The sequence below is a fragment of the Sapajus apella genome, unplaced genomic scaffold, assembly GCF_009761245.1.
Source record: "Sapajus apella isolate SASKATOON/1434 unplaced genomic scaffold, GSC_monkey_1.0 scaffold21, whole genome shotgun sequence".
Taxonomy (NCBI): Eukaryota; Metazoa; Chordata; class Mammalia; order Primates; family Cebidae; genus Sapajus; species Sapajus apella.
In genome coordinates this window covers 16,174,654-16,198,348 of record NW_022436961.1, presented here as the reverse complement: position 1 = coordinate 16,198,348, position 23,695 = coordinate 16,174,654, and the positions used below count along the sequence as shown (strand labels likewise).

Genomic DNA, 23,695 nt, shown 5'->3' with positions numbered 1-23,695 from the left:
TTATTCTCATTGTTGTTGTTTTCTTTGAGACAGGATTTTGCTCTTGTTGCCCAGGTTGGAGTGCAATGGCACAATCTTGGCTCACTTCGACCTCCGTCTCCTGGGTTCAAGCAATTCTCCCTCCTCGGCCTCCCAGATAGCTGGGATTACAGGCACCCACCACCAGGCCCAGCTAATTTTTGTGTTTTTAGTAGAGACACGGTTTCACCATATTGTACAGGCTGATCTCGAACTCCTGACCTCAAGTAATCTGCCCACTTCGGGCTCCCAAAGTGCTGGGACTACCCACAGGCCTGAGCCACTACACCCAGTCTTATGTTTATTCTTGATTACCAATTCCTTACCCCCCATTTAAGCTACATGAGGGCAAAGTTGTTCTACCATTTGTAAGGTTGTGCTTAATGAGGCATCCCAGATTTCTTCTCTATTGTAAAAGCTCTTTTCTGGTTAAATCTCTGCCCTTTGAGAATCACTCTCACCAGCTCCTTATCACATACCCTACTGCAAAGTACCCAGCAACAGTCTCATCCCACCTTTTGGAGTGGGTGGAAGTAATAGGTAGAATGTTCTGACAAAGGCTTGTATCCTTGAAAAAATATTTATTCCAATTTCTGTTAAAGTACAGATATACCTTTTTCCATCTTTCCTTTCAAATGGAACCATTTGAGAGCCTCACCTGGGAATAAAAGGTGCAGCTGTTTTATTACACATATTGAATGTGGGTATTGAATTGACAAATACACATAGAATGGTGCTATGCACATAGTAAATACATAATATCACTTCAATGTGTGGATCAATATTAAGCATGTTCACTTGGTATGTATACTGAGCTTCTCAAATGGTTCCATTTGAAAGGAAAAGACAGAAAAGATATATTTCTACTTTAACAGAAATTGAAACAAATATTGTTTCAAGCACACGAGCCTTTGTCATACTTCATACTTGCCTCCCTCTCCCAAATGGTGGGCTGAGAATGTTGTGCAGTGCTGCATTGTGGTGTATGGGATGAGGAACTAGTTAGAATGAATCTCAAAAGGCAGAGATTTAACCAGAGCAGAGCTTTTACTGAGGAGAAGGAATCTGGACACATTTTGAGGGGCCTGAAGAAAGGCAGTGCACCTTCTTTCCCAGGGGAGCAGAGGGTGTAGGAGAGAATGTGTGGCCCCATTTGAAGAGCTATAAAAGAAGCTGAAGACTGTGGGATCTAAGCCAACCACGAAGAGGAAACTTTTTAATTTAATTTAATTTAATAAGTTCTGGTACACATGTGCAGAACGTGCAGGTTTGTTTCATAGGTAAATGTGTGCCAAGGTGGTTTGCCACACCTATCTACCCATCACCTAGGTATTAAGCCCCGCATGCATTAGCTATTTATCATGCTTTCCCTCTTGCAGCCCCTCCAACAGGCCCCAGTGTGTGATGTTCCCCTCCCTGTCTCCAAGTGATATTGTTCAGCTCCCACTTATGAGTAAGAACAGGCAGTGTTTGGCTTTGTGTTCCTGTGTTAGTTTGCTGAGGATGATGACTTCCAGTTCCATCCACAACCCTGCAATGGACATGATCTTGTTCCTTTTTATGGCTGCAAGGTATTCCACAGTGTATATGGACCACGTTTTCCTTAACCAGTCTATCACTCATGGGCTGGACAATCAGGCAAGAGATGGGAACATTTCTTGAACAGACTAAAGATATTTGGACCCATTTTTTGGCCATGAAATGAGGATTTCAGAGAATATTATGGTGTAATATAATAAGGATGGTGACTAGAGGGTGGCACAAGATGATTTCAGCTTAAGTGTTAACGTAAAAAGGAAGCTTTGACAGAGGAAGAGCCTCAGCCTCAGGCTCTACGGGCAGGGCACACACAGACCTCTCTAAACAAACTCTTGCATGGCTTGGAATCTTTGTGTTTCTGAGGGTATCCTAGCCCTATGGGACAGGCAAGCAGACTCATTAACTTCTAAGACATATATATCTGCCTATGTCAATATATATTTTTGTTATTATTTATTATATTTATTTTTTTCAAAGGCATTTGAAACTTATCAGTGTACCTTTGTCTTCATATCTATTTATGGATGATAATAATTTTCAGTGAAAGAGGGTAATGAACATCAGTAGTCCAAGAAGCAGGAATCATTGCTTTGGAGAGTGTATATGATTTTGCTACTTTTGATCATTTAACACCAAACTTAAGTATGTTCCTTTAATGAGTTCTTCCAGGTAAATACTACATGGTTACCAAATTGGGATGTCAAAATTTTGACAAAGTTGATCAAAACACTAATAATGCACATGATGCTTATTCAATATAAACTATAAAATTATATTTTTGCTCTGGATGTGTCTATCAAAGTGAACTTTTTTTTTTTTTTTTTTGCTCTGGATATGCCTACCAAAGTGAACTTATTTAAAGAAAAGACATGTAAAACTCACTGAAAAAGATAAATTAGAAATTCTGATAAATTCTATTTTTATTGCTTCCATATATTATTGTAACTTCAATAAATTACATGCAAATTGTTAAGCACAGATTTTTAGAGGGATAATTTTCATGGACAAAGTGTTCTTACATTTATAATACTAACCATATACATGTGGATACTTCAAAATAGTTTAAAGATATTTATTCTCTTTATATATTAATTTCAGGTTCATTACACTATAGTAAATAGGTTTATAATAGTAACGAAAATACAAAACATAAAAACTGACTTCTACTCATAATATCACAAATACCGAATGCGGGTACTGAATTAACAATGTTGTTACTTATTTCATAAAAGAGTAAAATACTATTTTCAAAGGATAGATCCTGTTTACACAAAATGTTACTGAACTACATTAAAGACATTGAATTCTGTAAAGAAGTCCAGATTCAATTTTCCTGAAAATGATTGGGGAATGACTAGATAAGTGATCATAGTTAATGTTTACTGTTTAGGTAAAAGTACATGGGTAGAAAAGTGATCTTTGGGTCAGGCACCGTGGCTGACGCCTCTAACCCCAGAACTTTGGGAGGCAGATCACTTGAGGTCAGGAGTTCAAGACCAGCCTGGCCAACACGATGAAACCCTGTCTTTACTAAAAATACAAAAATTAGCCAAGTTAAGTGGTGTGCACCTGTAATCCCAGCTAGTCAGGAGGCTGAGGCAGAAGATTTGCTTGAACCTAGGAGACAGAGGTTGCAGTGAACCGAGATTGTGCCACTCCACTCTAGCCTGGGCCATAGAGATAGACTCTGCCTCAATAAAAAAAAAAAAAAAAAAAAAAAAAAAAAAGGAAAGTGATCTGTAATCCTCCTCCTGCTATTCTTTTCTTTGCACAGAGTACATAATTGTTTCACCAATATAACTGTTTCACATGTATACATTTAACTTGGAGTTCAATAGAAGAGAGAGAAACAGAGAGAAAGAGAAGATTCTAAAACTATCTGAAAGAAAGATGTAAACATAAAAAAGACAATAATTTAAGTGTTAAAAATAATTCTAGCTAATGACTTTATATGGACTAGCTTTTTGGATTGTGACAATTCTTAGTTATGGAAGCTAAGACATCCTTACTGGGTTAGGTAACTCACACAGATCCTAAGGCTGTTAGTTTTGGAGCAGACTCCTTTCCTGATACTTTGTTTTCAAGTACTTAACTGTCCCTATCCTCTTCTTTGATTAGTTGATCTAGTACAGAATAATTGTCAAACATTTAAGGAAGTTCGTATTTAGATTTGCATGTAGAAAGAAGGGGACAAATATTTTGAACTCCTTCAATGTTCCTGGCACAATATTAAATACTTAGGAAGTTTTCTCACTATTTATATTTATACTCATATTTGGTAAAGCCTTTATAAGACTATAAGATCTGAGATTTATTTGGAATCAAGCAAGTGAACAATGAAAAATAAATACAAGTAATTAAAGATTTGGGAAGTAATCCTTCTATTAATAGAAGAAAACATAATGTATTTTTTGTTTAGAAAAGGGTACGTTTATGAGAAACTTACTAATAAGAGTATCTAGATATCTAAAAGGCATTTGTGAACAGAGTTTTGTTGTTTTCTCCAGCCACTATAAACAGAAACGAAACTAAAATATATGCGGCGGGGTATAGTATTCATGAGTAAAATCTAGCTAAGAATTAGCACAGTGCTGATATAATGTTGAGCAACCACTGTATATCAGTATAAAGGCAGAGACAGTTAGAGACAGAGATATACAAGGTATATTAGGAAAGACAGGACATCAATTTTCATTCCTTTCTTCTCTGGTGTTTTTCTTAGGGAAATAAATATAAATACATAAATATTTATGTATATAAATTTCACCCTGCATTCTAATATATAAGTTATGTGAAATTGTCTCTATTATTAAAGAGGTATAAGAAACTCATGGAGTTTAAGAAGTCTTCCCAATTGCATACAGAAATTAAGTGGAAGTTAAAGGAGGTAGTTTATGGAAGAAAAATTAAAGCACAACACTTGGAGTCAGAAGATGTGAGTTCCAGTGTGGACTTGGCCACTTTCTATCATTTGATTGTGAGAAAATTACTTCTCAATGCTTTATTTGTAAAATAAAACATAAGAATACACACAAAATTGTTGGAACGATTAAATAGGCATAGTGTCGGCAGAAATGCTTCGAATATGAATATGAATACTTTTTAAAGGAGTTATGGAAGAACAGAATTCCTTCTTGGCATAAATTAAAGAAACCTAAATGCTCAAGTGTTTAGTCAATAAGACTTTGATCTAAACTTTTACAACTGCTTCTGACCAAATGTTTTCATTTGACTACTTCTCATCTTCAAACTCATGCACAGTAGAAGTCATTCTTGCCATTTAACATGTGTCAAATATGGTTCATGATTTGCACTAACTTTGAGAGATTTTAGTTATCTAATGAGGAAAGAAATAACAGTTAGAACACTGTGCATCTTTGAGCTATCGCCTACCCAATATTATCAGAAAGTACTACAAGATGGCCCTTGTGATATACAGGATGGAGAATAACAGTGATCAATGAAAACTACTTAAAATTTCAGAGAACAGAACGGATCTTAGGGCAAACAAGTTTAAACCATCTACCTCTTTATATGTTACTCATTATATCACATCAAATTGAAATTATTCTTGCACTTATTATTATTGAAAGCCTCTAGAAATTTGCAAGAAGCCCATAGATTCAATAATTAGATTAATCTGATCAGCAGTCACCAAAAAAAAAAAAAAAAGTTTGAGTCATAAATAGCAGCAGAATCCATTGATTGTAAATAAAGTAGAAGGGAGACATTACTGAGCAATTTTGACCAAGCAAGATAATTAAAGTCAGAGTTGCTGTTTCCTGCTTCCCTGGTATAAACAATGAAGCTGCTCCACTGGCCTCTCCACAGCCTGGCTGTCCCAAGGCCACCTCCCTCTTCTTTCCTTCCACATTCTCTAAAGAGGATTCTGGGTCATAAAGGAAGGAAAATTGGTGTAACTTCTTTCCTGAAACGGCTTCAGCTTCCTCTGCATTTGTATTTGTGACATCTTATTATAAGACGAGCTAACCTCTATTATTAATTGATTGCTAATTAAAGCCATACTTGCAGTTTCCATTAGCTTATTCCCTAAATTCTCCAGAGTTGGCTGTCTGGTTTTAATCAAAACCAAATGGTAGTCCAAGTTCCCAGCCTGGAGCAGCTAGAAGGAAGTCATTCAAGGGAGGCACAAGAAAGCAGAAAAGATAAACAGATGATAGTTCACAAAATTTGTGACGGACGAAGGATGCAGATACCATGAGCAGCTTTAGAGATGTGATTCAGGAACGCTGCCATGATAGATGGAAGCAGTTGTAAGTGTTTAATGTCAGCAAGACTCTAATATGATCAAGATGGAGTCTGTCTTCTGCTCAAGCACTGGATTTTTGTAACTGGAGGATTCTGACTAGAGGTAATGCTGCTGCATTTGCCATAACACAAATTATTTTAATTCTGTGAAGCATTCTTGTGATCAGAGAGATTGGAAGAAATGTTTCTATTAACTGGATGCTTGAGATTTTACTTACAGATGGTCTCAGGGACAGAATGAAAAGCTGCAGCATTTCCAGTTTTAAGTCATGTTCAAAAAAGGTTTTACAATTTAGAAGAATTGTGGTATTAAGGCTAAATTCATCTGGCTCTCTTAAAAGATCTTTTGAAATGAGAGCGAGCAAAGGCATTTTGATTAAGCTGTGCATACACATTTAATATAGTGGAAAGGTTGTGGATGGAGAGAGAACTATGTTTTCTTTCTTTCTTTCTTTTTTTTTTTTCATAAGCAGTGTGGGATAGAAAAAGCTCTAGGACTTTATGACTCTCCAGCTAATCACCTCAAGAGCTTTGACAAAACTCACTTGAGTTCTGTGTAAAATCAGAACTCCTAAAACGCCCAGGCGGCTGGGCTCTCCCCTCCTCCCCTCTTCCTACAGCCTTTCTCGCATGCACACTCCTCAGAGGCAGGAAATACTTTCCAGGCAATCTGGGCCTGGTTGTGGAGGCCCCTTTTGCAAAACCTCAGTCTGAATTTAGTAGACAGAAGTCACTAGGAATGCCTTGACAGGATCCTGCCTTAGCTAAGGCTCCCTCCAGCTGCAGAGGGTGTTTTTGTTAGAATCACACACTGCGTGAAACTGCTCAGAATAGAGCCATGATCTCAACCACGAAATGGGAACTTAGATTTTGGAGAAACTAACGGGGACGGACTTCTTTCCTAGCCTGAGTGTTGAGCAGTGTCATGCCTTGGCGTTTCAGCTCCTCGTTGTCTAGGTAAGACGCTATGGACTATCTTTATGCTTTGAGGCGTTCTTTGAAGAGGCAGAAACATTGAGATAAATGTTAGCATCTTGCACTGAGTTGGTGACTTCCTAGGTTTTAGAGCAAAGCCATAAAATCAAAACTGGAAAATGTTTGAAAGTAGAAAACTGTGAGTCAAATCGTTTTAGCAAACTGTCAGTTCTAAAATAGGCTCCATATAGATTTAACTCTTTTCCTCCGTAAAGTAAGATTTTATTTTGATCCCTTTTTATTTTTAACTTATTTATTAATTGAGCTATCAGACCAGTTTTCCTATTTCATGGCATAACTTGAAACAAATACATTTTCTCACACATCAGTGTGAGGTGTAAATGAATTCCTCCCCTACCTTCCGTTGCCAACAGGGAGAGTAGAAAGCACCCCAGTGACTTTTGCTTAATAATCAGTCTCCAAAGAGTATTTTGTGTATCATTTAAAACTACAAAAATTGAACTTATTATTATTTCCCCAAACCAGTTTCAATCATCTGTCAAGCTTCTCCTGTACAGCTTAAAATGTTCATTATTTAAAAAAAGAAAGAAAAAGTAAACACATAAAATTTCAGGAATTATTTCTGTCCTAACTAGCAGTTAGTCTGAGTTTTGGAAATTTAAATGTCAGAACTGAATTTAGTTTATATTAATTTTCCTGGATTCACTGCTCAGGTCACATTTTGTGTAATATTTTGAATAACTCAATGACACTGACACTCACTATAACTCTTTTAAGGCAACCAGAAATCACTCAGTCATATGGAAACTGTTTGTGTCCTTACTTTATGTAATCGTAAAATTACATTTCCACTTGACTGTAGTCTCCTTAAGGTAATCTTAAATGTTTAAATGCATAAAATATTAGGAAAAAGTTTGGTAGTGACTGAAGAAGTATGGACTTACAATGCATAAGATATTATTGTATTTCTGAATATAATAAAAATCCTTATTTTATAGAAATAAAATGGTACATAAAGAGAATAAATATTCATGTACATTTTCAAATCTATTAGATGAACACAAAAAATACTAAGTGAAAGATGGAGAGCTATTTTGACAGTTGGAGCTTAAGAAACCAAGTAAGTATTTTCATTTTAAGTTTTTATATAGTACAAGGTGATTATCTGCTGTATTAGCTATTGTCAAATTTTATGCTAAAATAACATACATTGATACATTTTAACTATTCACTGACAACTTGTGTGAAAACTTTTTAAATGTGAGAAAAAGAATCTGCTTCTTATATATGTGAAAGATAAAATACTAACTTATCTAAATGATGATTTAATTAAAATCTCCAAGTGGAATTTCAGGGAAGGAAAGAACATAAGAGGTTGCCTCCTCTAACACTGTCTTGAGGTTGCCTGCAAGAAGCTGAGAAATGAGATTTAAAAGTGACCTCTCCAAGGTCACAACTCTAGCTAGTAGAAGAGGTGACAGCAGAACCACAGTGCCCTGATTCGTAATTCAGATATCTTTTACCTCATCACCCTGCTCTCCAGTAATAATTATGCATAATGACGTATAAACATGTCCAGTAGAAGGCTGCTTTTTAGGCAGAAAATTGGAGTTCCTCTTATTTATATATTTCTTTTTATTTTCTGTTCTTCAATGAATGAAGATTCCATAAGAGTTCCTCTTATTTTTTTTTAAAGGCTTAAAGCTGTCACCAGTATTACTTATATGGGAAAAAAATCATAACTTAAAAAAATCAAATTAGTATGCCTTCGATAAACACTCTAGTCACCTGCTTTATGACTGTTTTATCATATTTGATGTTTATGCCAAGAAAAACAATCCATATGCTAATAATTATATTAATTTTAATCTGGTGTTTCTCTAAAAATATGGCTAGGAAAGAGCTTGTCTAGTTTATATCCTTGTACTCAAATGATCATAATGAAACTATCCCGACCAATGACTTTCAGAGGCAATTTTACAGCACCCCCCTCCCAACATCCTTTCTTCTATCTAGCCTAAATCATTGTTGCTGTAGCTTATTTCCAGTTCTACATGGCTTTTTTCACTAAATATATAAAAAGCCTCGATGGACATATAAAAAATAAGTTTACATTTCTCCAGCATGTTTTCAACCCCTTAATTGATTTGTATATCTACTCAAAGCCGTATACAAAGTTATTCGGTTGTAGAATGCAGAATTTTAACAATATATAAATAAATGTTTGAACAATGTGGTATATCATGGGCGCATTGGATATTTCATCTGCATCATACTTCATATATGATGATATTTGTTGATGTGTGCGCTGAAGCAGTATACCTTCTCAGACCAGACCCCTTCTCATAAAAGCAACACCTTCCATTTCTAGTATTTGCCATTTCTTTAGAGAGAATGTGTCATGATCCTTTTTTTTTTCATTTTCATGAACCAGATTGAATTTCCTGATGTTATTACCACTTAAAAGATACACGATTCAACACTTCCTTTCAATGTCACCACACTCTATATGATTGGAATGAGAAATAAGTACAGTACAGTGGTAATAACTGACTGCATGATTCCTAGAAGGCCTAGTAAAAGCACATCACCTCATCTTCTTCATAAGGACATTATAATTTTAAAAAGAGAATTTTTCTGTCTCTGTCTCTACCTACCTATGCTGTATAACTCACTACAAATACTTACGGGATGATTTAGTCTTATTCATAGAGGTTGAGGTCTTACAGGCTTAAAGTAATTCTAAAATGGATCATTTGAAATTTGTATTTTGTTTTTATTTGTTTCCTCTTGAAAAATGAGTGATGTCAGTGTTATGAGAATCCCTCTTTAAAACTATTACAGTACGGCAAAGTTCCAAATGACTGAGATTTAGATCACAGATTTTTATTATCAACATAGACATGTTAAGAATTGCACATGAAAATTGGAAGAGGACAAGGGAACACTGAAAACTTACAGATTTGAAGGAAGTAGTGTGAATACTAGGCCTGCTTTCCCCTCACAAAAGATAAGCCCCTTGCATAAACAACATAGGCTAAACAGAGTTACAGAAAAGCATGACTCTTGATTGACTTTGGTGTGATAGAGAAATACAGTGTTTACTTCCATGTTTCTGTTTTGTCTTTAAAACTGATAGTTTATACAGTTTTGAGAAATAAATGGGCCAATTTTTAAGGAAGTTAAACAGAATAATGGTGAATAAACTAGGATCTTGAGACCTAGTTTAAAAAGATTGTTAATTTTGATTCAGTGGATTATAGAGTATATAAATGAACTTTAAAAGATTAAACTGGGACTCAAATGCAAAAAAAAAAAAAGCTGAAAGATAATGTAAACGGCATGCATATGAACTTGCTCATTAATTGAGATAAATGGGTTGAAAAGACAACTGTATGTATGAAAACGTTGTTTCTATATTTGCTTGAAATAACGAAGTGTTTTAGCAATGCCATTCAAATAATTCAAAGAGAAAACCAGCCCTGTTAATGGAAAAGAGATAGAAAAGAAGTAGGAAGATCAAACAGCAAGTTTAGATATTTAATTAGTGTTTCTTTTATTCCCGGCAATTAGCAAAATGCCTAGCATGTCAGGAATTATCAACATTTATTTGTCAATAAATGTTTGTGAAATGAATGGAGGGAAAAGCTAATGAAAAAAAGAAAGGAAAACCAGGGTTGAGGAATGGCAATGTGTGGGAGTTGGACTTCTTTCTTATTTTTCAGACATCCTGCAATAATAGAATAATAATTTTTAAAGGGGAAGGAAAATAAGAGGTTGGAAAGAATCATCAGAGCCTGAGGCCAGAGGTTAACAACACTCTCATTAGATGACATTTCAAGTTTATTAAGCACCAGAAGGAAGCATAGGCATCCAGAAATAGTTTGAAATTAAAAGTTACAGAACTCCAGTGAAAACAGAGCACTAGTGAATTTTCCACAATTTAAATGGGGTGGTATGCTGAAAAAAATAATGGGCAAAGTCAGAAAATTGGCTTTGATTTCATCTTTACCACTTATCACTCTGTGACTTGATTCTTGTCCCATAACTACTTTGAGTTTCTGCTTTTTATTAGTCAAGTATGGGATTGCCAGGTCATGTTGAGCATCAGATGAGATTTGCTATGTGCAAATGTTTAAGAAAAGGCATAGGTCGATAAATCAAGAAAGAATATGGGAGGCCAAGGCAGTCAGATCACCTGAGGTCAGGAATTCAAGATCAGCCTGTCCAATATGATGAAACCCCATCTCTACTGAAAATACAAAAAAAAATTAGCTGGGTGTGGTAGCAGGCACCTGTAATCCCAGCTATTCAGGAGGCTGAGGCAGGAGATCACTTGAACCTGGGAGGCAGAGGTTGTAGTGGGCCAAGATTACAACATTGCACTCCAGACTGGGTGACAAGAGAGAAACTCCATCTAAAAAAAATAGTAATATAGAATAATTGTGTTTCACATTTTGTTCTAATAACTCATCTGTATAAGAGAGAGTTTCAGCTCATATTCAGCCATGGATTCTGTAGCTAAGATCAGTCAAAAGCTAAAGGACTCATCATCACCATCATCATTATCATGATCAAGTCACTTTACATCTAGTGAGTGTTGGAAATGTGCCATGGACTAAGTGTTCTACATATATTGTAATCTCATTATTATTAAATCATCATTTCCCCCTCAACGGTTTTTTTTTCATTATTCCCGTTATAGAACTGAGAAAACTGAGGTACATAGAATTTAGGTAACAAACCTTAATCACCAGGAAAAAAAAAAAAAAGAGTTATTTAACAGACAACCTCACAAAAATGGGAGAGAATTCCTGCCCACCAGTATGTATTTGACATTGAGCTCATTACTTAGTCCTGCCAAAGTTCTTCCCTAGCAAATTAGAGCAATAATGGTATCTATTTAATACAATATTTGTGTTACTACTAAAGGAGATAGCTTCTAAGTAACAGACCAAATGCAGTACTTGGCCCATAATAAATGCTTATTAAATGGAAGGGTTGTTTTTCTTTTTACTATTAACATTATCATTGTCAGTTTCTAATGCACTTAAAAAGTATTAAGAGAAGCACTGGGTGATAAAAACAAGCTCAAACATTTATAGGTAGATGACAAAATTAAGATGAGATGATAGAAATGTATGGAAGACAAAAGTTGATAGCAGAGACATTGACCCCAGATAGGATACCAAGTAATTAAGTTCCAAATGACTTCTTGTCCCTGATTTCAGTGAAAGTTTTGCTTATGGAATGACTAAAAATATAATTCCCTACTGTCAACTTGCTATCTCAGCACCTGTGTTGATGTAGCCGTATCTGTTATTTACACTTAGTGATGACTGCGTCTACTGTTGGAGTGTTCTTAGAAATGATAGCAAAGCTAAAAATAAAGAAAGCACTTAAAGCAAAACCACATCTCACCATGATGATGATAAAGCATTATAATCCGTGTTCCTTGTTGAATAAAAATGTCTTTTTATAATAAAGCAAACCACATTTCAATCATACTGCTTTGCCATCGATAATAAAAAGGTCAGCCACACATTTAATATCAAATTTAACCCTAAGCTATTTCCTGTTGCATGAAAAATTTCAAGTGAAACAAGTTCAGAGGAAAGGCAATACTTTTTTATTGTAGGAGATTCTACAGAAGAGAGATATTACGGCAAAAAATAATAATAATTATTATTCATTAACAAATTTATTTGCAGAATTAATCTAAGGTATAATGTATTTGTAAATGCCCAAATTACTCTGCATAGGATTGAACACCACTATTAAGAAGACTGCATACTTAAAAAAAAATAAAACATGGAAATCCAAATAAAATATAGATACCTAGAAATTACTACATCCATAAAGCAATATTGTCCCTCGAGGCTGTGTTAATTCTAGGATCTCCCAGAAACCAACATCCCCAGAAAGATCTCAGTGATATCAGGAAAATATCATAAAATGTTCCAAGTTTCCTCAAATTACATTTGGGTTGCTTAAGAAGGTGTTAAGAGAATCTCCAAATCTGGCTGACTTGAGCCATAAAGTGGGTGGTAAGCCAAACGCTGCCAGTATGTGGTCTCCTCCCTGCAAGAAAATTAGACACTTCTGGAAGCGACATTAAATAGCAGTTACCTGTACATAAAAATAGAGCACCACTGAAATAATAGCTTGCAACACTCTGCTGTTTTCTGATGAGCTGACTTCTAGTGGATTGAAAGAGTTAATTTTCAAATTTGCCTACATCACCAAGAGCTAAGAATAAGAAAACATGTTTTAAGTTCAGTAAAAACTCAGACATACCTAAAAATGGTTTAACAGTCAAATAATATTTTTAAGCTGGGTACCTATTTCTTCATTTGTCTTCTAAAGACTAAAATTGATGGAAGGTAGGATGTGTCTTTTGGAAAAAGTGGTATACTACTTATTCCCCTTATTTGGCTCATTATGGATGACTTATTCTGTAATTTAGTAAAGTTGTTGATGCTTCCCACACAGCATAAAGACATGGAAGCTACCTCACATATAATATTTTAATCTCCATTAAGCTATTTACCAATAAAAGTTTTAACAGGAATTCATGTTTTCCACTAACATCTAATAAGGTACAACAAGTAAATTCCAGCATTAAACAAAGTATGTAAAAGTAGATGAATAATAATTTTGCATGGAATTAAGACACATATTGCTACTAAACAAAGGGAATCTGTATGAAATCATATGAAGGTAAATTCTTCCATCATGTTATTAAAGGTTCAACCTCCCACAGTCTAGATCTAGTCTTGTATAATTTGAATTAAAGAGCATGAATATTTTAAAGGAAAAACACTAAATGCTTTTTACTGAAAGTTGGCTGTCTGGACTAGATTCATAGAAATGCTTTTTAAAAATGTGCTCTTATGGTTTTTGCTATTTGCTTGTATATTTACATAAAGAAATTAACATAATATCTTCCCTGGTCTTTCTTACTGCTCCTAAGTATATGTCAATTTAGTTTGGGAATAAAGAACACTCCTCTTCATTTATCATTGAGTTGTGTGGCAGTGGGAAGACGCTCAAATGTATGCAATTTAGTTTGCTAGGTAATTTGACAGTATCATTAAGAAAATGGGTTTCATTTTGGCTTTCACAAACGTTTTTTATAATGAAGATTTACTATGACGTGAGTTGAAAAACTATATTAAGCTCTGATCCTGTGATCATGTCTGTTTCCAGGTTGTTGATTGTTCTAGTTGACTAATTCAATTCAGTAAGTGTTTTAAGGGCACATATGATGTATAAATGTCAGTCCCCAAGAGTAGGCTAAGATACGGTAATATTTCATATCACTACAGGATGATCAGGTTTCCAACATATCCATCTTAAAAGTTACCCTTACCACATAGCAACAAAATGTGCCAAATGTACAGGTGTATTTTTCTTGGTTCATAAGCTAAGAGAGCATTTTAGAAAGTATAACTTATGGTTAATTAACATGAGATTATTTCCCTTACATCTTCTCTACCTTCCCATAGTAACTAAGCACATGCTACGTGATAGATATTTTGTATATGTGTGTGTATATATATATATAATGTGTGTGTGTATGTGTGTGTGTTTGTGTGTCTGTGTCTGTGTATGTATATAAAGCAGTAGTATGAGGAGAACATGACCTAGAAATTTAACATGGGATGGCTAATCAGGATTAAAGACTCTAAGGGAAACCAGAAGTGATTCTAGCCATCTAAAGAAAAAGTAAGAAAAGAAAAGAAAAGTGGCAGTGCTATTATGTCTTTATTTTACCTTCCATTAAATATTCAGGATACTTAATAAAATATTCTGGAGTCAATCATGCCTTCAGTTATTTATATTGATATATATGTGTATACACACACATACACACACACACACACAAACACTCACAACCTCACAATCCAGAAGAGTCAATAGTGTGTTCATTCACTTATATATGTGTGTATGTTTACATATATTTATGTATTTGCATACGTATGATATATATCACATGCATATATGTGTATATACACATGTGTAAACGTGATACATACATGTATATAACACACGTGTGATACATACATGTACACACATACCTGATGTATATATATAATGTGCGTGTGTATGTGTGTGTGTGTGTGTGTGTGTGTGTATCTCACATGTATTCTCAAAGGACAAAACAAGATATCTGCATTTGATGGGATTAATACAAAAGCTGACATCTTTCCAAGTACTGTGAGTGAAGTATTCAGGAAAAGTGGGAATTTGAGTGAGAATTCCTCATTCCATGTGCATTTACTAATTTAATGCTATTTATATGTTATTTCATGAATCTATGGCTAAGATGATTCCTAGGAATACCTGTTGTACATTTCAGGAATCCCCCAGGAGACTTGGGTAAGGAAAGGACGCTCTAAAGAACTCACCTAAGCTCATAGAAATTGCACTGACATTGTTGACACAAGATACATATCCAAACGGGCACCTTTTCCTTGCTATGTACGTATGATTGGTTGGTGTCTGTGTGATTGCAAGGGGATGGTGTGGTGAGTGGGAAGGGGCAAAAAGAATGGTTTGGTCCCACCAGACCTATTGTAGAACTGCAGTCGTGTTTATGCATCAACTCAATCTTAAAATTACTGCTCTAGAACATTTTAAAATTTAAATTATTTTTAACATGAATTCTGAAATCCAGAGGTAAGACTTTCTTAGCAAATGGCACACCAAATCTTAACCCTTTATTTTTAGTTACGTCTTCCAATATTGAATTCCGTATTTCTAAACAATATGATTGGACTATGATTTTTCTGTTTTAGACATTATCTGTTAACTTTCTGCTGTAGAAAGTGACTATCTTCCTTAAATTATTTTCCCTACCCTCCCTAACCTCACCCCTCACAGAATCCTATGCACTGAAAATCATTGTTCCTTATGTTTTGGTTAGTTTAATGTTTACTATTTGCATTATTTTGACTACATGAAAAGATTAGCCACAGCTTAATGAGTATGCTATAATTATATTTTCCTTCTTACAAACCTTTTTTCCTGGAGTTAATAATTGATTTATCTAGTGTTCTCTATGACTCTTAATAATTCTTCCATCCACATTGCTTGACTTTACTATAAAATTCCTCTCAATATGTCATATATAAAATTTATTATTTCTCTGTTTTTAGAGACATCCACAGGAGAGAACTTTAGGATTTATGTGAAATGACTGACAGTTAGACTTGGTACACAACTTTATCCTGAAAATTCTGTTCCATGCTCACTTGTGTTGAAGTCTTGGCTTCCTTTTGCCATGTCTTTCCTGCTGTGTTTATTTTCTAACTAGGGGGTAGCTATCTCTCCAGTAGCTTTTGAGAGAAGGTTAAAAAAAAAAAAGTAAGACTCTTCATATAATTTTAAGACAGATATAATTTCCAATCCAAATTTTGAAATCAGATTTGCCTGTCATCTTATCTGCACTGTTACTTTTGAGAACTCCGATACCATTGATTCCTAATTCCTAATAAATAATCTTTTTTTCTCCCTCTGATGACATTTAGAACAATTTGTTTATCTCCTAAGTTCTGAAATTTCAAAATGATATGTTTTACATGGTCTTTTTTTCTTCCTTGCACCATTGCATCCTCACAAGTTCCCTTCAATATGAAGATTTGAATCTTTTGTTCTGGGACACATGCTAAAATTGTTTTCTTTGAAAAATTTCTTCTCTTAATGTTCTCTAAAATGCTTCTGATAAATGTTCCCTTCCAAGGTAACCAGTGAGTTTTCAAGTTACAAGCAATTCTCTGGAGTTTATTGTTGCATCTGCTATCTTTTCCAAAGAGGTAATTCTAGAATAGTAGAAATCTGAAGAAAGAAAGGAAGGAAGATTTATTCCATCCAATAGGGAACTCTACCTCAAATATCATTTGACTTGAATGTTCTGGAGGCAGAAAATTTACCACGGAGGACCTCATTCAGACATGTTCTCCTCTGTGAAGTCCTACCTGACATAGTCACCATCCCCTGAACCATCAAGAAAGGAAGGGAGGGAGGGATAGAAAAAAAAAGGGGGGGGGAAGGAAGGGAAGGGAGAGAAGGAGGAAGGAAGGAAAGGAAAGAGCAATGGAAAGGAAAGGAGAGAACAATGGGAAGGAAAGGAAAGGAGAGAACAATGGGAAGGAAGGAAAAGGCAGGAGCAAGGGCAACAGCAGAGCAAGGCAGGGCAGGGAACTGATGAGCCCCTACTTGGTATTTGTACCCCTATCAGTGATATGTGGCCACAATAAAACTTATTACCCTTGTCTATAGAAGCTTCTCCCACAAAATTGTAAGTTTCAGTAGCAAAGGTAGAATATATTCTTAGGTTTATATTCCTAATGTTTAGCCAAGTTTCTGCCACTCACTGGGTACTAAATAAATGCTTGATGAATAGTGATTATGATCTAACTACTGTCAGTTCTACAGACTGCACACTTGATTTCAGCCAGTGGCACTTCATTTGCACCTTGCTCTCTCAGGCTATAGAATCAGCAGTAGTCATTATCATCAAGCTCTTCTGTTCTTAGAGAACAACTGGCAAGTCAAATTATGAAGTGGTCTTTTATTTTAGAGGCAAGGGCAAAATAGAGCACAATCGTCTGATATCACATATAGATCAGTGATTCTCAAACTAGAATGTCTCCAACGTTAAATAAGGTAGCATTTAATTAATTTATTTGTTTACTTATTTAATTTATTTTGAGACAGGGTCTTGCTCTGTCACCCAGGCAAGAGTGCAGTAGTGCGATCACGGCTCACTGCAGCTTTGACCTCCTGGGCTCAAGCAATCCTCCCACCTCAGCCTCCCAAGTTGCTGGGTCTACAGGTGTACATTACCACTCCCGGCTGTTTGCATTTTTTTGTAGAAACAGCATCTCCCTATGTTGCCAAGGCTGGTCTCAAACTCCTGACTCAAGTGATCTGCTCACCTCAGCCTTTCAAAGTGCTAGGCTTGTAGGCATGAGTCACTGTGCCCAGTAATTTTGTTTAATTTTTAATGCATATATTGTATGCTATAAAATGCTTATGTTAAGGCATGGTAAGTGTTATGAAATTAACCCAAACAAATAATTCAAAATCACTTGTTTCTAAACATTCTCTGCAGTAATATCACAAATTTGAAAATGTCACAAGTGTTTTCCAGAATCACTGCATTATTAGAAGTACATACAGTCTCTTGTAATGTTAATGTCATGGTGCTTGAACACATGCATTTAAGAAGCAAAAAATCCCCATGGAAATTCACTTCATAAAATCAACACCCTGCAGTGACCTACAGTTTTCCAGATCCTCCATCCAAATCCTTAGCAACTGAGCTCATTCTGAATGAAACTGCATGAATAGGATTACAAAAGAAATGTAAAAGAAATTTGAAAAATAAGTAGTTTTTTGAAATGTAATTTTAAATAAGGCAGCTCAGTGAGGAGGCTCACAGGGGAAGTCAGTCTTTTAGAAAGACTCCTGTCTCTTACAGGATAGATTATAATCAATTCAGATGATTTAGGAAATGAGACCTGTAAACTCAGATGCAATTGACAATACTCTAATGCTCCTATTTATTAATAATCTGTTTGGTCTTTAAATCATACAGGCAGATTTAACTATAAATCTTATAAAATTTAAATAGAAACTGTGGATAGAAGAGCTTACAAACATTCATTAAAAAAAATATCAGACCACATGATATGGAATGAAGGAGCATGTCAAATGTAATGATGGTTATAATGATAATTGAGAAATTACATATCTTAAAAATAAAAGTGTACACTTACAGAAATGATTTGGAAATGTTCAAAGCACCTAGATTAGAAATGAAGACAGGAAGAGTAAATATTTTATTGGATTTATCTAATTTATAATTTATCTTTGCAGTTAGATTGTTTCAGAACTTGTTGAACTATCTTCCTTTGACTTGATAGAAATACTTACCTACTTGTCAAGGTTGAGGGACAGAAGTTAATGAATATTATTGTCAAGTCTTAAAGGCAAAATTTTTGTGTAATTATTTTTTCCCCAAAAGCTAATAAAACTGTATTTCTTCTTAGTAAAAGAAATGAAACGAGAATTCAGGCTCAACTTAAAATGTAAATGTGGCTTAGGAGTGACATTGTAATACCACTTGGCATTTCCTAAGTGAGTCTGCTCTTTCTACACTGGATAAAAATAAAGAGAGAAAAGCATCTAAAACCCTATTACATCCCAAATTTGCCCATGAAAGCAGAAATTTTCTGGCTTGCATCTATGCATTCTTTCCACTTTTTGTAGCCTCCCACGTTATAATGACTTGTGCATGGAATTCAGAAACTTTATATTTTCTTTTGAGTGCAAAGTGAACGTCAACATGGAAAATGTGAAGGCTGACCATTTTTCAAGATGGCCACAGACCTTTGAGGGAAACAAATAGTATCCAAAAAGATATTTGGTCAGGCTGGGATACTAAAATTCTAGCACATTTCTTAACTTCACCAGTTTTTACAGGGTGGAAATATTTACCTCTCAGGCATGTGCTTCGTCAGTATAGCTCAAAATTTTTGTTGTGGAGTCAAGGTCCTTTTCAGTAGGCTAAAGAGATCCAAAATCAGCACAGCAGTTAATCTTGTTTATATCAAAAATCAATAACTCAATCTATGGTGTGTGCTGACAGTTCTTGTGTGGAATATAAACTAAAAGTGTCTGCTCTGTGAATGGGATTTTTCTTTCACAGTCCAACAATATAATTTCACTGTTGGGCAAAATTTGGATTAGTCATTTTTATAAGGTTGAGTTTACACTGGTACTATTTGTTTCCTTTAAGGATTTGAAGAATTCAAGGGAAAAGTTTGGATACCTGGAACGTGTTTATATTATGACCTTATCTTATAAATGATTTTCTTGTTTACTTAAATTTTATGGCCAAATTCCAGCAGAAATATACAAACTAAACATCTGAGAAGCCAAACAGAATGAGAAGTTCCTGAGGAATAGTCCCAATTGTCTTATAGTCATATCTTCCTTTTCGTTCCCTTGAATTCTTACATAAAATATTTAGGGCTTACACATACTAAAGATATGTAAGAAGAAGGGATGAAGGTAAAATCTCATAATTCCATAGAGACAATGAAGTTTGTGGACTATCTAAGTCTAGACCTTACAAGCAGGACCCAGTCCGAATCTAGGCTCACTTCTATATATATAACTTTAGTAAATTATTTAATTTCCCTTAAGTTTGAACAATACCAACTTGCTAGCTGGTAGTAGCAGTAATAGGATGCATGTATAGATGTATCTGTCCTAAGGCATTGTAAATGATATGTGTTATGCTTTCTAATCCATGCATTGTGTGTTGATATGCGCTAAACTGGATTATTCCATGTTCCTTAGTCACTCCCTGGAGTAAATACATTTGGGTTTGGTGTTAGCTCCTTCACACACTAATACATTACACATGCCATCTCTATAGCTTAAGTTTTGCATGAACAGTTCCCTGGTGGCCTTTGCTGTGATTCAAACCAAACAGTGAATAGATTTATTTAACAAGTTGTGTTCACAAAACTAAATCAAGAAAGCATGCAAGCTAGAGTAAGACATTTCTTCCAGTGATTTTTACTAAGTATTGCATTTCCAATATTTTCTTAATAGAGTTTTAAATGTTCAGTATCTATATCTTTATTCATTAATGGACCAATCCAACTGCTTTTAAAGGTATTGCTAATGATTTTTATCATAAATATTAAATGTAAAATTTCCTTCTAGTATTAGGCTGCTTTTTAAAGAAATAACACTATTAAAGCTACTAAACAGAAGCTTTATAAAATCTCTTAACTTTGATTGCACAGATTAAGTGTTCTCTTTACTAAGATATATTTTGATTTTTGAATTGTATCTGTGACTATATATTTTTTAAATTTTTTAATAGGTGGTGAAATGACAGAACTCACTCCCTTCTTTGATTGGTGATTTTGAAATAATCTTTCATCAAGTTCCATCTCCTTAACCCTCATATGGAATGTATCTCTCTGTCTGTTGTTAAATTATGATGACATGTCTGTAGCTATCAGAAAGAGAAGCTGGGAAGAACATGTGACCCAATGGGTGGGACAGCCTTTTAATTCTGATGATTATAACACAGCATGTCATCATGGACTAGTAGCTGACAGCTTGCAGGCAAGTATGGAAAAAGATGCAACTCTAAATGCGGACCGCAAAGAGAAGTGTGTTTCATTACCTGACTGTTGTCATGGATCAGAGCTGAGAGATATTCCTGGGAGGCCAATGGGTCACCTTTCAAAGGAGGCAGATGAAAATGACAGACATGAAGGTGAAGATCAGTTTCTTTCTCTGGAGGCCAGCACAGAAACACTAGTGCATGTTTCTGATGAGGATACCGATTCTGATTTATACCTTACAGATGATAAACAGGTTTTAACTACCCAAGGGCATAAAACGTCAGGCCAACATATGATCGAAGGAGCAGGCTCCTTAGAAAAGGCACTGCCCATCATGGAAAGTAACCAAGGTTCTTATAACTCCTGGGGAATGGCTGGTAAACCTGAATTCGCACTGGCAAAAGAAAGTGGGGAGAGAAAAGTTACTGACACTGTAAGTAAAAGCCTGGAGCTTTGCAATGAAATAAGCTTAAATGAAATAAAAGATGCACCCAAAGTAAATGCAGTTGATACTTTGAATGTGAAAGATCTTGCACCTGAGAAGCAATTGCTTAATTCTGCTGTAATTGCTCAGCAACGAAGGAAACCTGACTTCCCTAAAGATGAAGATGAAAGAAGCACCTGCAATGTGGTACAAGATGAGTTCTTGGCTATTCCTTGTACAGACAGAGGACTGCCATTATTAAAAGCAGATTTTGGAAGCTGCCTTCTGCAGCCTCCTTCCTGCCTCAATGGAATGTCAGCTGAAAGTGGCCTGGAGAAGAGTGGTTTCTCAGAACATCAAAACAAAAGTCTAACAAAGGTCAAGGCACAAGATGACGTGCAGTGTTTACACTTAAAGGAGACTCTGGCCACCCAGGAACCCACAGATAACCAAGTCAGACTTCGTAAGAGAAAGGTAAGATGTATGCACAGATTCTCTGGCTTTTGAAATTTTGTAAATAGCCTTGGATTCATCAATTATTATTTTGCTTGGATTAAAAAGATGTGAAGATGGTTCTTTTGCCCTGTCATGTAGATATACAATTCAAAGCCTACATTCACTTGGTGAAACCATCAAAATATGTAAAAATTAAAGAATAATAATCTATCCATTTCACTAATAATATGTATGATTTATGAATATTCTATTTCAGAATTGTGTTGAAAACAGGATTGGTATCCCTTTCTTTAGTTGGAATTAAATTGCCACTAGATATCTCATGAACATGCAGTTCAAGGTATTTTGTAGAGTGATTTCTAATTTTTATAAAGAAAGTTATGGTACTGTTTATTTAATAGCATTTATTTGGACATATTTCTTTTTCTCTTCAAAAAGAGTGTTTTCATAAGAAAAAAAAGTGGTATAAATCACATATTTAAAATAATACCTTTACATATGCAAAGACAAAACTACTCCCACCCCCAAAATGTGCTGATGCCACTTTAAGTGATACCCTAGCACACTCACCATCAACAGATATATCATAGTGTCCGTTTCTTGCCACAACTGTTATTTAACTGTTGGCCAGAAGGGCCAAAACCTGAAATTACGTTTTATGCCACAGCGCCTTTGACTAATTCTAAAGATGCCATCCTCCCCTGCGAAGCTTCCAAGTGAAAGAAGCAAGGGTTCAGTTGGTGCTACCTGAATTATGTTTTAGCGAGTGAACTCTTGACCAAAACCTGTCTCTTTTGTGAATTTCCCCACATTTTTCCAAAAAATGTAGTGTGTTATAGTCCTGACATAAGTCCAAGTACAGTGTCTTCTTCTATAAACCCCACATGGCCATTAGCATTGAAGAAACCCTAAATTTTTGACACTTGTATGTACTGATTAAAACATATTTCCCCTCTCTTGATATATTCATCCATAACTGCAATTTTCCTAAACACAAGACTAATTTCTTTGTTCTGTTCAATTGGGGCTATCGACCACAAGAAAAGAAATCTCCAACTTTCTTTGTAGTGAAAAAATCTGCTTTTCATAGACTGTGGTTTTTCTAACAAAGCAGATCAGTAATGTGTCATGAGTTAGTTTAAATGAAGTCGAAGACTCTACAGTAAAAATCAGTGTCCACAAGCTGTATGCCAACAGCATTTTGTGCTTCTGGCAAACTCTCCCTTCCTTCCATAAGTTTTATGAAAAAGTAATGCTTCATAAAGTTGTTATGATTAAAATGTTTAGGTAACATTTTCAAAACTTTCATATATCCTATCAAATCTGTAGAGGGAATGCTATACTGACATAAGACAGTATTAACTGACCTATGACATAGCTCCCCTAAAATAAAACAAACTCCACCCAACTGCCAATAGAAACATTAAGCATTCCAGAAACATATACTCATCACTTGAACATTTATATCAATACTAAGAATGCTGGAAAGAATTTACTCTTGGACATGTCACTAGTGCATGGTTATAACAGAGTTATAATTATATCTCATTTACAAGTTCTAACTTAAATATTCTATTTTAAGCATTCTGTCATTCTAGAATGTTGTGATATTGTCTGATGGAGTATTTACTTTAATTCTACAGCCCATTTAGGATGCCTTGTAATAAATAGATTAATGCAAAATTTTAGGTTGGGAATTTACCCTAGAAAACTATAGTTATGGTAGAAGCCCTTAGAACTAAAATGCGTAAGAATTATTGTTTTATGCATTATTGAATAAGTATTAAAATACTGTTTAATTGGCACTTGATCATTTTTTAAATTTTATCAGAAGTAATAATAGAGCATATTCATAGAAAGATATGTACAGAGAAGTTCATCATTATATTCCATG

General features: G+C 35.0%; 1 protein-coding gene across 5 annotated transcripts in view; it reads left to right on the top strand.

Moving 5' to 3' along the window:
* Positions 1 to 23,695, top strand: part of DLC1 (DLC1 Rho GTPase activating protein) — a 522,866-nt gene that overhangs the window by 89,340 nt on the left and 409,831 nt on the right. Inside the window, exons 1-3 of one of the 5 annotated variants that reach the window (XM_032288339.1) lie at positions 6,316 to 6,783; positions 7,817 to 7,882; positions 20,672 to 21,819. In XM_032288339.1, the coding sequence (XP_032144230.1) occupies positions 20,797 to 21,819 (1,023 nt within the window). In that variant the 5' untranslated portion in view covers positions 6,316 to 6,783; positions 7,817 to 7,882; positions 20,672 to 20,796. Of the gene's footprint in view, positions 1 to 5,734; positions 5,930 to 6,315; positions 6,784 to 7,816; positions 7,883 to 20,671; positions 21,820 to 23,695 lie in introns of those variants that run through there. The other 4 variants (XM_032288332.1, XM_032288335.1, XM_032288333.1 and 1 more) reach the window with 4 other exon arrangements.